General features: G+C 33.5%; 1 protein-coding gene across 1 annotated transcript in view; it reads right to left on the bottom strand.

Annotated features, from left to right (window-relative positions):
• Positions 1–16,260, bottom strand: part of LOC133187543 (protein MON2 homolog) — a 173,801-nt gene that overhangs the window by 155,753 nt on the left and 1,788 nt on the right. Inside the window, exons 3-18 of the mRNA XM_061322942.1 lie at positions 14,133–14,260; positions 13,586–13,717; positions 11,816–11,948; positions 11,497–11,597; positions 9,628–9,753; positions 9,218–9,412; positions 8,715–8,839; positions 8,016–8,140; positions 4,299–4,452; positions 3,905–4,074; positions 2,399–2,483; positions 1,906–2,099; positions 1,585–1,721; positions 1,301–1,405; positions 994–1,151; positions 345–432 (exon numbers count right to left, since the gene is read on the bottom strand). Coding sequence (XP_061178926.1) covers positions 345–432; positions 994–1,151; positions 1,301–1,405; positions 1,585–1,721; positions 1,906–2,099; positions 2,399–2,483; positions 3,905–4,074; positions 4,299–4,452; positions 8,016–8,140; positions 8,715–8,839; positions 9,218–9,412; positions 9,628–9,753; positions 11,497–11,597; positions 11,816–11,948; positions 13,586–13,717; positions 14,133–14,260 — 2,156 coding nt within the window. The remainder of the gene's footprint in view (positions 1–344; positions 433–993; positions 1,152–1,300; positions 1,406–1,584; positions 1,722–1,905; positions 2,100–2,398; positions 2,484–3,904; positions 4,075–4,298; positions 4,453–8,015; positions 8,141–8,714; positions 8,840–9,217; positions 9,413–9,627; positions 9,754–11,496; positions 11,598–11,815; positions 11,949–13,585; positions 13,718–14,132; positions 14,261–16,260) is intronic.

The following is a 16,260-nucleotide window of genomic DNA, read 5'->3' as shown; positions in this document are numbered from 1 at the left end:
AACTACAAGTATAAATAACTCTATCCTGTCTAGTTTAGAGAAACTTTGAGGCAAAATGAATATTGCACCAAATCAGATAGAAACACAGTCACTAATCAAATTAAATAAATCAAATAAAGGAATTAAAGGAATAACAGATTTAAAATCCAAAGATTTTAATGTCTGCCCTTAAGGTTTTAAAATCACAAAAGCTTGAATTTTTTGTTAGATAATATAGGTTAAATAGGTTTAGATAAATACAGTAATAAAATGAATACATGTATCAAGTAAACATGTTTGTTAGATAGATAAGAGTATGTCAGTAAGTTATAATTGTATAATTACAAACAAACAGACAGACTTACTCGGTTAGTGTATGCCAGCTCCATAGACTCGCTGCTCAGTTTACACAAGGCATCAATCAAATGGTGAAGGGCAACGTCATCTAAATACCTACAAATTATAATATTTGTACATGTACGACTACTGCATACAGGGTTATTTTTGCCCTGTGTTATTTTCGCCCATTCACACTTGCAACTAATTTTGCCACAATTTAAATTCGCCTAGTCACAATTCTGTTTAAGAAATTATAATGTGTTCTTTGAAATAGTTTCGTTGTAAATTCGCCCACCTGTGAGTAGGGCGAGAATAAAAAGAGGGCAAAAATTTCCCTGCAAAGAGTATTACAATTACAATGATTACAATATTTGGGTAGAAGTGATGTTTAAAAAATTATACCACTGTCAAATAACATACAGTTTAATTTCTGTATCTCAAACACTGATGTCATTTACCTAGATATGGTGCATTCAAACCTCAATTTCGATTTTCAAATGAGAGGAGAGCAAAATATAAAAGTTCATGCTTTAAGTTTCAAGACTCTAAATTCTGTTGCTTTAATTTTGGCTTTAATAACAGTGTACTGAAAACCAAACTGTTTCTATTAAAGAAATAATACAGTCATGTAGAATTAACATCAGAGAGAATAGTCTATGATTTAATAGGGCATACTGTGAGCTCTCAAAGAGTCTAGATAACATGGATGCCAGGACAGGCAGATCTGCCATCACAGCTGTGGTTATCACTGTGTTTGAACTGTCTGATATCTGTTGACTAGCTTTCAAGCTTCCTCCTGAAGATGGTTTTAAACCCAAAATCCAAACTAAGTGCTGAAAATCAGATAAAATGATCTGAATCTTTGCTTTGTTTTTCTTGGAATCTTTACTTTTAAGATAGTCAATCTGTTAAGTACCGGTATAATTCAGATAGACTTCAAAAAATTTCAGTCATATTTGAAAAAAATCCATGATCCACCTACTTGTAATGTAGTTAACACCAGATGCCATGCAGTCCCCAAAACTCCCCCATTACAGTGGGCCACAGATAAAAGTGACCTCATACACTGTATATTCTTGGCTGTAAGCTGTAAATATTAAAACAAGAACATGAAAATCATCTCAATTTGAACAAAAACTCCTTTCTAAGTATTTAATCTGCTTGTTACTCTCCAATAATCGAACATAATGCCAGTCATTTTTCTGCTCATGCTTACAAAATATTCTACATCAAGTTTTAAAGAAAAATATCTTAATTGCTGCTCACCATGACTGGCCCCTGATGAGCCCCAACAGGAAGTGATGCTGTGGGAAGTGGTGTTCCTACGGCAACCACTTGGCTTCGTTGCTCAGACTCTGTTGCTAGGGAAGCTAAATCTTGACTAGAGTTTCTTGTGTGATTGGCTAAAAAAGAAAAAATGAGTTTTTTGATTTGCAAATCTCCAAGAAGGGGTGAATTTGGAATTTTTTTTTTTTTCTTAAACTGAATATGACAATCTTTCCTTTAAAAAAATTATCTTTTTGGAGACTTCCAAGTAAATTTCATAACAATTAATAAATACATTTTTGAATTATCTAGATTACCAACCCTTTGTATAAGAGCCAGGGCTCTGGGGTGCTGATGTAGAATTAAGTATTGTGAGGGTATAATGTGGGGGGAGGGAGGCTTTACATAGAGCCGTGATGAAGGCATCTCTGGGGGTTGCCATTTCCAGCTCCCCACACAACTCGGCAAACATCTTCATGGACTTCAGTACGGACTCTGTGGCACTCTCATCAGTGCTGGTGACAGAAACAGAGATAGTAATATACATCATATTCATTACAGTACTTGAATTATACATGTACTCACTAAAAATAACACCTGATCTTGTACCAAAGTTACAATTATCTGACACGATTGTCAAATAAAAGATAAAATATTTTAACTTCTGTTCAGATGTTTTAAATGAATTTTCACCATAAAAGGAGACGAAATTCTTTATTGACATTGCCATCAATGGAGGCACTTATGCACCCTTAAACAATGATTCATCTTTTTATATAACTATGCCCCTTTGATAAGTTTATATTATCTGTACCTGGCATCCAGAAGGAGGGCGAGGGCTGCCAGTAATCCACACCATGAGGAATTAATCAGCTCCTCATCCAGTCCTCGCTCCTCAACTGTAAGGAATAAATACCGGTAATGTTCTACACTCTTATTAGCTGAGAATTTTACATTCATTATGACATTTACATATATCTAGCAAGATAAGATATTTCTGAGACATCAGATGACATGAACAAGTACAGTACAATTCGTTTTTTATCATACCGGTTTAATATCATACTTCTTTTTTTATCATAGATATCTGAAACACAAAACCATTTCTTAATAATTCATTATAAATTTCGTCTGTTATTATCATAGGTAAAAGTATACACTTCGCTTACTATAATAGAAAATTTCCGTCCGTAATATTTTTTTCACACCTTTTCACTCTTGGGACAATCAACAAAACAAAAGATAACACCTATCTACACCTGTGGTTCATGCACTGTCGCTTGTCTATACACAATGGCTTGATTTTCACTTTGAAATTTGCCGATAGTGAAAGACTGGGGAGATTAGTCACACTTCAGTGCACTTACCTGAGTGATTGACAGGGAGTCTGTTTATTTCATGAAGTACATGACAGGATAACTCGAACTCTTTTTTTCATAACTTATTTTCTTCTTATGTTAATCCTGAATTGTACATTCGTAATAAATACGTTTTACCAAATGTTGAAACTAAATTTAGTGTCAATATTAATATCTGGATCAATGTTCATAGTTAATTACATTTACAAAACTACCCGATTAATTAAGAAATAATTAAGTGAAATTAACTCTTTCACCAGTCTGTCCAAGCGGCTTTGAATGCTTATCAGTGTATCAATTAATTTTAATTATACAGCGACATTAAGTGTAAACAGGTAATTTTTTTATGTCTACTTTGGATGAATAAAAGAAACAATTTGAATGCATGCTTTGTTGCTGTGTTAATTTATTTAATATGTGATCAAAAAAAAAAAAAACAACGAAACGAAACATTGGTAATTTGAATTGACCATAAATTGAAAATGAAAGTAGATCAAAATAAACAAGATGGATGCCAAGGGATCTGGAAGATTGAGTTTGAAGAGTATTAAGCTTTATTTAAGTGAATTTATTTATAATAAAAAGTTGAAACAGTAAGTAAATATTGTGAAATGATATGTCAGTTAACTTGTATTTCAAATAAACCTAAAAAAATCGAAATTATATGTAACGTAAGATGTATAATACATCCAATAATTTACACAAACGTCGTATCGTCAGCCGTCAGACATGAATTTCAGCCGACTATGGTTATTATAAAAGTCGCTTATTATAAAGTTTTGGCCTGACAAATAAACTATGATAATAAACGAATTGTACTGTATATCATTTTTCAAAAAAATTATTTCTAGCAATTTGTGAGATTGTCTAAATGTGAAAATAAGGTTCTAGTTAATAACATGATGTACATGTAACTCATGACTTATCATAAGGCAGATAAATGACTAAGCAACATCAATCACCTGAAATGTCCTTTCTGATCCTGCTTGTCATTGTCTGGTTCTCATTTTCTGGTTCTCCATGAACTAGAATTCGAACACTCTTGACAACCTCCAATAGACAATAGAAAGCCAGAGATAATCCGTATCCATCGGCGATTGGTGGAGGCTCCACTTTGTCTAACATCTCTAAACTGTTGAAAATAGGATGTAAAAACTTATATACTGATAAAAAAATTGACATTTCTCTACATATTGAACTTAATATATACTGATAAAAAAGGTGACATTCCTCTACAATTGATAATTTAATACACACACATGAAATAGCTCTATAAATGAATTTCAAAGAGTAGACGAGATACTTCTAAATAAAATCTGTCACAACATGTGATAGTTGTTGTAGATCTGTACTCACTATGTGGGTCGCGCCTGTCCTGCTGGTACTGTGAATACAATAGGGATCCAGACCCCTCTGTACATGAAGGCAGCCTGTGGGGTGACTCCCCCTCCCACAGGTAATCCCCCTACCAGGGCAGGAGGGGTACCATGGGTGTCAGGGGTTTTGTTACCTAAGAATGTGCATAAAATATAAAACTTGCATGAAAAAAGTTCCAATTAGGCCAACTTTTTTTTATATCCTGTTTTACGGGAGCGCCGACCCTAATTTGAGCTAACCCTGAAAATGAAATAAAAATAAAAGTCCCTAATTCAAGTTTTATTTTTATTTTTCCCGCCGATAGTTTATTTATAGTCACTGAAAAAATAAAAGAATATAAATAAACTTTTCACAAGCCTTTCAAAATGAGATTTGTCATTGGCTGAGGTAAATATATTCATCCAATCACAGTATTCGAAGCATGAATAGTCATAGATAGAATGTTCTATTGTTAAAATGATATTGTCCTACGGACCCGTGTGGTGAGGGCTTGCCCGAGACACAGTTAGATTATTCTAACTAGAATAGTCACTGCAGAGCATAGCACCAAAATGTCAGAATCGGATGGTTTCAGATATTTTAAAATCATTTTAAAAAGTGATGTGTCAATGTCATGTATTAGAACAAGTGGCCCATGGGCCACATCGCTCACCTAAGCACTCTGGCTAGGAAAAAGCAGAAATCAGTTCAGTCTTGAAAAGTTTAAATATAAAACTGGTTCGGGGATGGGGGGGGGGGGGGTTATTCAACTAACTTGAATCTAAACTTCATAGGAATGCTTTTGAATTAATATTAATATGACAAATAATGGCTTTGCTGTTCTTAAGAAGAAAATTTTGATTGATATATCCTTTATATTCCTTTGTATGATCCCCTGTTATGGCCCCTCTATTCTCCAGGGGATCATGATTTGTACAAATTTGAATCTACATTACCTGATGATGCTTCCATTTAAATATGACTAATGGCTTTGCTGTTCTTGAAAAGAAGCTTTTTAAAGATGTTCCCTATATATTCCTATGTAAAACTTTGATCACCCATTGTGGCTCCACCCTACCCTTGGGGGTCATGATTTGAACAAACTTGAATCTACACTACCTGAGGATTCTTCCATATAAATATGACCCATCATGCCTTTGCTGTTCTTGAGAAGAAGATTTTTAAAGATTTTTCCTATGTTTTCTTATGTAAAACTATCAACCATTGTGGCCCCACCCTACCCCCGGGGGTCATGATTTGAACAAACTTGAATCTATACTACCTGAGGATGCTTCCATATAAATATGACCCATCATGGCTTTGCTGTTCTTGAGGAGAAGATTTTTAAAGATTTTTCCTATGTATTCCTATGTAAAACTTTGATCCCCCATTGTGGCCCCACCCTACCCCCGGGGGTCATGATTAGAAAAAATTTGAATCTACACTACCTGAGGATGCTTCCATATAAGTTTCATATTTTCAAGCACAGTGGTTTTTGAGAAGAAGATTTTTAAATGATGCCATTAATTTTTCATGAATTCATAATTATCTCCCCTTGGAAGAAGGCGTGGCCCTTCATTTGAAAAAAACTTGATTTCCCTTTACCCAAGGATACTTTGTGGCAAGTTTGGTTGAAATTGGCCCAGTGGTTCTTGAGAAGAAGATGAAAATGTGAAAAGCTTACGACAACGACGACTACGACAACGACTATGACGACAGACAATGGACAAATTTCAATCAGAAAAGCCCACTTGAGCCTTTGGCTCAGGTGAGCTAAAAAGTATAAATTTCAGATTAACTTTTAATGAAAGATTGAATGAAATACTGGAAACAGTAATCTTGATCAAATGTCATGCGGAGGGGCCACATGGAAATCGAAGTTCTGTCAACCGCTTGTTTTGAAAGGTTTTGAGTACGTATTATCTTTGACAGTTGCTTCAATACATTGAAATACGTCTTGAAGATTTTTTAAACATAATTTTAAGACAATAATGTTTTCTTTTACAAGTAACGACAGAATAGAACACTGTAGAACTGGTAGAAAGTGGCATGACTGAGGAAATTCGAGTCACAACTTTTACTCGTTTTATGACAAATATTGGAATTCAGAATTACCTATGAAAATATATGCTTGATTGATACAAGACTTTATTTCCTTTTTTATCATTTTATGGAATTTCACGTGGATCTCTTGTTTAGTAAAACAACTTTTTTTATCACTAGGGAAAAGTATTGTTGTAAATGATACGCCCTTACAAATATTATTTAAATTCAAGACCTGGCCTTGAGACCATAAACTGAGAACAGACTTAAGTCAAAATTTTGATTTTGAATATCTTGAGTTTTATTTAACATACATACTTAAAATTTTGCAAGTTAGTACAATATTCCAGTATAAATATTTGATAAAAATTTTGTTCTGTTATCAAAATTATTTTCAAAGTTATTTGGATTTGAAATTTTGACTTAAGTCTGTTCTCAGTTTATGGTCTTGGGGCCAGGTTTCTTTGCTTTTTCATTCAAAACTTGTGGATTAGAACCAGTTTCAACAATTAAATTTTTGAATTCTGCAGTAAACAGAATATTGTCAGACATGTGTATTTTACATGTGTATACTATGGGAAAGATGTGTATTTTCTACAAATTATGTTGAAAGTTAGCATGCTCAGAAAGAAAAATATAAGGATAAAAAGAGATCAAATATACTACAGAATGAGGAAGTTTGAATACGTTTTCAACAGAGATACTGCGGTACGTTTTTTCCACCTACATATATATAAATCGGAATTGCGCTGAAAAAAATATTATACATGTACAACCTTTCTTTTTATCATGTCTCGTGTGCACTTCTGTGAATTAATTTATTTTAGCTGATCCATTGAATGTCTCACTGTATATTCGCCATAATTTTGCCAGAGCTAGTCCAAAATCCTCAGATCTTGTAATTTGCTGAATACCGAAAAATAAAAGATTCTGAAAAGTTTATGAGGGGTGTGACATAAGTCCTATAGGTTTACTGTGGTGACACAATGATATTTGACAACTGGGAGAAGACTATAGATTTGTATGTTTGATTTGCATCAATGTTAGAAACTGCAAGCTGCTAATACTGGAAATGCAGCCCCTGTCCCCAATATCTAAGAGAAAGTTAAATCAAAAATAGTTCATTGATACATTAACAGTTCCAATTCTGTGTTTTGTATAAATAAGTTTTTCAAATAACGTTTTCCTAACACATACAAAAAAAATTCTGTCCTTGATTAAAAATAAAAATTTTTATTGCATTTTTTCGTTTTATTTTTATTTTTGTGACCGATTGCTTAAATTTCGAGCTTTTATTTTTATTTTTATTTCGACCCTCTGACTCAAATTTTTGAAAAAAATTCCCGTAGAACAGAAAATAAAAAAATGTTGGCCTTATAAACACACAAGCTAGTAATGCAAAGTAAGATTTCAATAATAATTGACTGTCTCTGTGCTATTATTTTATCATGCTTTTTCAAAGCTAAAATACCTTTATTAGTTTATAGAATTTGGTGGGTACAAAAAAATAAAAGATAACTAACAAATGCCTCCAGTCATGAAAATAATTGGCATAAAAATTGAATTACCTTTTAATCATTTTATGAAGTTCATTTTTGATAATTTAAAATATTTGTCAGTACCTTATCTTTACAAATTTCAGGTGACACCTCTGTGAAATACAATGTAACTTACCTGATGTGGTGGAGCCTGAGGAGGGGTTCATAAACTGGGACTGTATGTACGTTCCCACCCCATTTACTATGTCACGGAAAATCTTGGTGGAGTGAAGTTTCATGTCATAGCTTTGGGTGAAAGATCTATATGTAAATAAAAAATTACTAGTATCATGGAAACAAGTTTTCATATCAAGAAATATGAACACCCCTCAATCCATAGCTTTTACAACATATTTCCTTTCTTTAATCTACTGTCTCTTTCTTTCTCTGCTTGGTTCTGTTTTTATGAACATAAAAATCACACTGGACAGCAAATTTATACATTTCTCTCTTTTCCTTTACCATAGCAGTTCTTGCTGCACACTAAGTTTATACATTATCACTCTCTCTCTTGTACATCCCCCACAGTAATTCTGACTGATAAACACATCTCTCTCGTTTGTTCCTTCCCTCCCTCCCTCTCTATCTCCATCTTGTACATCCCCCACCTCAGTAATTCTGGCTATACATTGAGCTAACATCTCTCCTTCCCTCTCTATCTCTCTGATTTATCTCTTACCTTAGTAATTCTGGCTGTACATTGAGCTAACATCTCTCTTTCCGTCCCTCTCTATCTCTCTGGTTTATCTCTCACCTTAGTAATTCTGGCTGTACATTGCGCTAACATCTCTCTTTCCCTCCCTCCCTCTCTATCTCTCTTTGGTTTTTCTCTCACCTCAGTAATTCTGGCTGCACACTAAGTTTATGAAGCACTTCTAGAGCCAAACATCTCTGCCAGTTTGGTTTCTCTGAATCCAAGAACTTGACCAACAAGGACAGAAAAATCTCACACTCTGTGACCTAAAGATAAAATATACAGCCTGTACACACAGTATAACATGCTTTTAGCGAGGTGCCAAGGATGAACAATTTTGATTTATTATAAACGTAATTCATTATATCTGTTATATATCATAATACGTTTTAAAACTACGGGAATGAAAATCACTTCACAAAGATATCATTGCAAGCATGTTTGCTGTTAACATGTTTTATTGTATACAGTATTATAATATAAGTAAAAACGTTTTACAAAACATTGTTTTGTCTTTAATCTCTCAAAATTCAGTCTGAACAGTAAATATACCAGAAGTGTGAAATGAATTTAAACAAAAATAACAAACATTTTAAAATCTGTTTTCCTTTCAGCACTTATAACATAATATAATATTTACTTACCAATATACAATAGTAGTGTTTGATAAGTGCACACACAATTCTGAGTAGCCTCATAACGATAGGAAAAAATGGTCTTTCTACCGGGGCTGGGGAGGGGGGTGGGGGCATCCCCTGGCGATACTTCAGACTGGGGGAGAACAACTTGATGACAAGAGGGCACACCTTCTCTTTCAACTGAAAGCTAAACTCCTGGTGCTACAAAAAAGATATTTTCAATATTTATCTCAGCTGAACTGGTGACATACATAAATCTGCATTTTTTTCATATTACTTCCAAATTTTTTATTGCATTCTTAATCTATTCAACATAGTGGTTCCTAAAATTACAGTGCTTAAACAACATCTCATTGTTACATTATTTCCCAGGAATATTTGAGAAAGAATATCATGTAAGTATTCTGTGTAATTACTTGTAAAAATATCTGAGGGAATGAGGTGAGAACAGCCTCCAGGAGTTCAAGTCCAAACGTCCTAGTCATCTCGGTCATCCCCATCAACCAAAACGGCTGGTCAGCATTGACCAACTGACAAAGGTCCTGAAAAAAATAACAACTCATTAGTATTGACCAACTGACAAAGGTCCTGTAAAAATAACAACTCATCAGTATTGACCAACTGACAAAGGTCCTGTAAAAATAGCAACCCATCAGCATTGACCAACTGACAAAGGTCCTGTAAAAATAACAACACATCAGTATTGACCAACTGACAAAGGTCCTGTAAAAATAATAACTCATTAGCATTGACCAACTGACAAAGGTCATGTAAAAATAACTCATTAACATTGACCAACTGACAAAGATCCTGTAAAAATAACAACACATCAGTATTGACCAACTGACAAAGGTCCTGTAAAAATAATAACTCATTAGCATTGACCAACTGACAAAGGTCATGTAAAAATAACTCATTAACATTGACCAACTGACAAAGATCCTGTAAAAATAACAACACATCAGTATTGACCAACTGACAAAGGTCCTGTAAAAATAACAACCCATCAGCATTGACCAACTGACAAAGGTCCTGTAAAAATAACTCATTAACATTGACCAACTGACAAAGATCCTGTAAAAATAACAACTCATTAGCATTGACCAACTGACAAAGTTCCTGTAAAAATAACAACCCATCAGCACTGACCAACTGACAAAGGTCCTGTAAAAATTACAACCCATCAGCATTGACCAACTGACAAAGGTCCTGTTAAAATAACAATCCATCAGCATTGACCAACTGACAAAGGTCCTGTAAAAATAACAACCCATCAGCATTGAACAACTGACAAAGATCCTGTAAAAATAACAACTCATTAGCATTGACCAACTGACAAGGGTCCTGTAAAAATAACAACCCATCAGCATTGACCAACTGACAAAGGTCCTGTAAAAATAACAACCCATCAGCACTGACCAACTGACAAAGGTTCTGTAAAAATAACAACCCATCAGCATTGACCTACTGACAAAGGTCCTGTAAAAATAACACCCATCAGCACTGACCAACTGACAAAGGTCCTGTAAAAATAGCAACCCATCAGCATTGACCAACTGACAAAGGTCCTGTAAAAATAACAACACATTAGCATTGACCAACTGACAAAGGTCCTGTAAAAATAGCAACCCATTAGCATTGACCAACTGAAAAAGATCCTGTAAAAATAACAACTAATTAGCATTGACCAACTGACAAAGATCCTGTAAAAATAACAACTAATTAGCATTGACCAACTGACAAAGATCCTGTAAAGACAACATCAGTTTTATATCTAGTACTTTGAAATTCTAATGCAAACAAACATATACACATATTGCTTTTTAACAAAGGTCACAGGTTCATCAGTGTGGTGTCCTGGACAACCCGGTTTTAGAGAAAAAAATAATTGTATACTGGGAGTTAAAAGCAAAAACACAAGTAAACAGACCTGACTCCAGAATCATGAAACATTTCCAACAACTCAAAACCTGTACAGTGTGCTGACAGGGTGTAGTAGTCAAACAGTGAAGAAATAATGTTATTCAAGATTTCACCACCTAATGCAAGGCACTGTTATCTGCAAATTTTGAGATTCAGATCAATGTGAATACTCATTTTCAAAGTTTTTTTGAAATTTTGACTTAAGTCTAAATCTGTTTCACAATTCTGGAGCCTTGAGCACATTTATCACCAGAAACAAAACACAAGTGAGGCTGTGTTTAATTTACTTTCTTGTCTGAAACTAACAAGGGTCTTCAGTGCATTGTGACAGTGAGTGGGGGGGGGGGGGGTATTTTACTAACCTGAAATAGTAGGTAAGCATCTCCAGCACATGGTCTCAGTGAGTGTGGCGGGGTTTTGCTGTGGGTTTTCAACTCCTCTAGATTCACTGCACTCGTCTGTCCTGTATATAAATCAAAAACTTGAACAAAATACAATCAATTCTGAGAACATTTTAGTCACACTCGCAACAATTCATCTTTTCTTATTTAATTAACACTGACTTGTATTTTACTTGAATTACAGAATTTTGTAATTCTGAATACGTTTATAAATATCTACAAAAATGCCACATACAATGTACATGTATTGTTGATTTAAAACTAAAAGCACTTGTCAGACCTTGAATTGGGACCTTATCTTCTGTCACTACTCGTTCAAACACACAGCTGACTAGATGTTTGATGGTGGCTGCAGCTGTATTGATAGTTGTGCTGTCTTTTGTGAAGTGAAGACGAAAACACAATACCAAAGCCTATGAAAGAAATACAAATCAAAACCAAACCTTGCAAAGATCATATCACTGGATCCTTTTATCATTTTTGAAATAAGATTAAGAATAATGTTAAATAATCTCTTGCCATTTAATATTGCTATTAAACAAAGATTAAAAGATAATTTTCGAATAATGGGAATTTAGCAAGAGTTGTTTCCTTTTCGTTGCCATATCAGAGGTGAACATGCACAGATTTCTTCATTATGTCTACAAGAACAGAATCTGCAGCCAGGAATATTTTTGAAATTTTTTTTCATAGGCTATATATTTTTTAGAAACATGGAACTAGTCATCCTGAATTCCTTGCTAATCATTGACATTGTGCTACAGTAAAAACACATTTTAAGCAAAGTGCCAGGGACAAACAACTTTGCTTCATAATTTGTTATATCTGTGAATTTCACATTTTAAAACCTCAGGGAATTAAAATCACTTGGCTGTAAGTGTGAATTCTTCATACATATGTTCATTATACGCATGTTTTACTGCATAATTTAAGTGAAAGACTTGTCAAACATATTTTGTATTATTTATCCTTCAGGCATGCTTAAAGATGTTCAGTAATGGTGACAATATACAGTATGTGTACATAAATTCAGAGCTCCAGATAATTTTTTACCTCAAAGTGTATTTACTCCCTGATTTTCAAATCAATGCAGATTTTGCTTTTCAGCAAAATAATCAAAAAGTATTCTGTTAATCTATTGCTATTTTGACATCTAATGCAATTTTTTGTTTGTTATCGAAATAAGTGTTGTTGAAATTTATTAATTAGGTTAATGAAATATATCTTAGGTTTTGGTATATACATGTAAATTGTTGGCATCGATCGAGGTAAAAGTTTTAGATTTACTCCCCGTTTGCATTAAAAGTCGCGTGGCGCTATTTATAGCAAAGGAGCCATGTGCAAAAAAAGATTGTCGGCGGACTTTAAATGATATTATTGCTACAGAAAATGGTAAATAACTGTTTAATAAACAGTGATAAAGGATAAACTAGACCCCATGCGTGTTTTGCGGAATTTTGAGAATATCGACGTGTACATGTACGTGTCAAGAACCAAAATTTTGATGTTATATGAACAGTGGAAATCTGTGATATTTTCAGACAAAATACGAGTATTTAATATTCAAATCTTTCTTCAGAACTGGAAATCGGCCCAGGTTATTTGTTTATAAATCAGAATTTCCTTTTGATAAAAATTCAAACATTGAGCTGACCTCAATTCACCTAATTAGTTAAATTGTACTTGTATCATTCAATCAGTCTTACGCAGTACTTTCGTAGTGTAATGCTTATTTATGATGTCTAATGCGTAATTGTACGCCCAGTTTTAATTTCTAATGCGTATTTTGAAAAATTCAATGCATATTTTTGCAAATACGCACCTTATCTGGAGCTCTGTAAATTGGCATATTCAAAATTTAGCGCAATCACTGGGTATGGAGTTGTTGGCAAAACCACAAATTAGCGTTATAATGTCAGTGCCGTATATTGTATTTATAAATGATTTCTTGGCAGTATTCATGAATTAGCGCATGATTGTCTACACCAAAGCTGCTAAAATTTGAAGACCACTTTTTTAATTACACATGCAGTATGTATAAAGGCTTTACCTTGGCTAGCGAGTCATGCTGTACAACAGAGTTGGTGGTGATCAGAATAATGGCTGTCTGTAGAAGTTTTAGTTCCTCTAGTCCGGATTCCATGAGATTCCATAACATGCCGATTATATTGTCCGCAGCAGTCTGTCAAAGATAACAATCAGTTACACAACTAACAAATTAATTACTCACCAGAATGGAAATTTTATTACACAAGAGCCTTTTAAAACACAACTGTAAAATATTTTTTTTCCATTGTTCTTAGATTTGTATGCTATGTGCAATAATATTTTAAAGTTTACAGTATTTTATTACAGTGTAAACATATTTCTTTTTTCCATGGGGTCAAATTTTCACGGAATCACAATTCCTGTAGAAAACTACACAAAATTTACATGATTTATGGATTGCCTTTGTATTCCTCGATTAAGTGCAATTTAAGTATGCTGTGACAAATTTCTGTAGAAAATATGCAACCGCCCATAGTGTAAATTAATCCCACATACAAAAAAAAGTACATCTACAGTAGTTTAAATGCTCAGCTATTATAGAGTCTTACCACAGAAACAGCTTCGTGTGCTACCAGCTTCTGGACCGCTGTCAGACAAAGTTGTACAATCTTAGGATTCTTTGTGTCACATCCCATCACAAATGGTTGGATGATTTCTGCACTGGCTGGCACTAAACCTGTTGTACATTACACAGAACTTTTATTACATATCAATCATCAAGTAAATTACTTCCCAAATTGGATGATCATTGTATATTGTACAAAAGAAATCAATATGGGCTATATATAAATGCAATGTTAGAGTTTGAGACAGTTTTTTGTCTGATATGTTGGGGTGGTCTAATCAGTACAGGTAATTTTACAGAGATAACCCCAAGTCTAAGAGATCCCCATTTTATATATACATGTACTGTAATTCTTGGATGATAGGTCAATACCGTTTTTCTCAGAACCGTTTGGGTTGCCCTGTTTAACAAATTGACCTTATTAAGGCTTAATGCCCCCAAATCATAAAATTTATGTCAATTTTAAAGCAAGTCTGTGTTATTTTCATAACTTTTTTTTTATTATTTTATCGAGAAAAAATATTAAACAATGAAGAATTACAGATACATTTCAATGATGTCTTAGAAATTAACTTCCATTAAATAATTAATTAACAAATATTTGTGTATGATAGTCTAAATCCATGAAATGATTTAGTTTTTCAAACCTCAACATTGAACTAAATGTCTTGAACAGTTCTACCACTTATGACATAACTGTGAATTTACACCTTTCGTTAATGTTTTAATAATGGATTTTTGTCATATGACGAACCTGTTTTTTTTTCAGGTTTATTATAAACATACATTGTACAAACAGTATTCTAATACTTAAGATTATATAAAGGAAAACATCTGCAAATATAAATATACAATCAATTACGGATTTAGACGGTTACATGGTGGACAAACCAACGTTATGCCATCCCAATTTAAAGAAAAAATCATGCTAGAGCTATTTTTGCTTTTTAAAAAAAAACGATAAATTCATTACATCCTTACTAATTTTTGGTAATGTTGAGATTAAATTTAGATTGGCACCCATAATTTGCAAACTCACCCAATTTCGTCGGGTTACATCTGATTTTTAGACCCATTACTCAATTATTTTTTATAACACGACGGTCATCTTTTCACCTGATTTTGCCTGAACCTGAAAATCTCCCAATTTTTGGAATGGTTTGTAAATAAGTTTGCACATGTATTTTCCAGTGATTAACCCAAGCTTGGATCTACATAAAACAATGCTGATGGCTATGTACAGTATGAACAGGTAAATTATCAGCACAGGTTTAAAAATTATCTTGGAGTTGTTTCGACAAACTGAAGGAAGTCATTGTAAAATGACATGATAGAATGAGACTGTTATCAGGGCTAGCAGGAACAATATCAACAAAAAGAAACAGTAATGCAGATTCTGAAAGGGATTCCTTTTTTTTTTTTCAAATACACACTTAATTCAGGTCAATACTAAACAAAAACCTAAAATGCCCTTTTATCATCTAAATTCAATCAATGAATTTCATTAATGGAAAATTGAATTTTGTAATCAAGTTACAAAGCTTTTTTCAATAAAATAATTAAATACTCAATACACAATTGCTTATTATATATATAAATACAATATGAAACTAGTGCTAATTGTAACGGGAACCGTTACAGATGTTCCCCAAACGGCTCCCCAATCCCTTATGATGCCCCATTCCCTACAAGCTTCAATAAATTAGACAATACTTTTGTAATATAGATGGACACTTTATTTTTAAGGGTATTTTATTGGAAAACTACTCCGATATAGCCATATGGGTATTAGCCAATCAAATTTCAGTGCATGTGCTTGCACATGTTTTCTACATTTTTCACATTTATTTTCTTATAGTGTTTCACAATACATACATTTGTTTTAAATATTAAAGAATTTCATTGATAAATAAGAGAGATGTGACCATTTAAGTATTAGCCAATCAGAATTCAGCATACGTGCATGCATGGCCTTGCATTCAATTTTGATAGTATCATAATGTAGGAGTTCTATGTGCCTATCCATGTCATAAATTTCATCCTGTTTTGTTGAAAACCAAGGGAGTTATAGACATTTAAAGTCTCAACCAATCAGATTGCAGCACACCTGC

The sequence above is a fragment of the Saccostrea echinata genome, unplaced genomic scaffold (genome assembly GCF_033153115.1).
Source record: "Saccostrea echinata isolate AGI-Se365-2 ecotype Australia unplaced genomic scaffold, CSIRO_AGI_Sech_v1 ptg000015l, whole genome shotgun sequence".
NCBI classification, from domain to species: Eukaryota; Metazoa; Mollusca; class Bivalvia; order Ostreida; family Ostreidae; genus Saccostrea; species Saccostrea echinata.
This window is presented reverse-complemented; position numbering and strand designations above follow the sequence as displayed.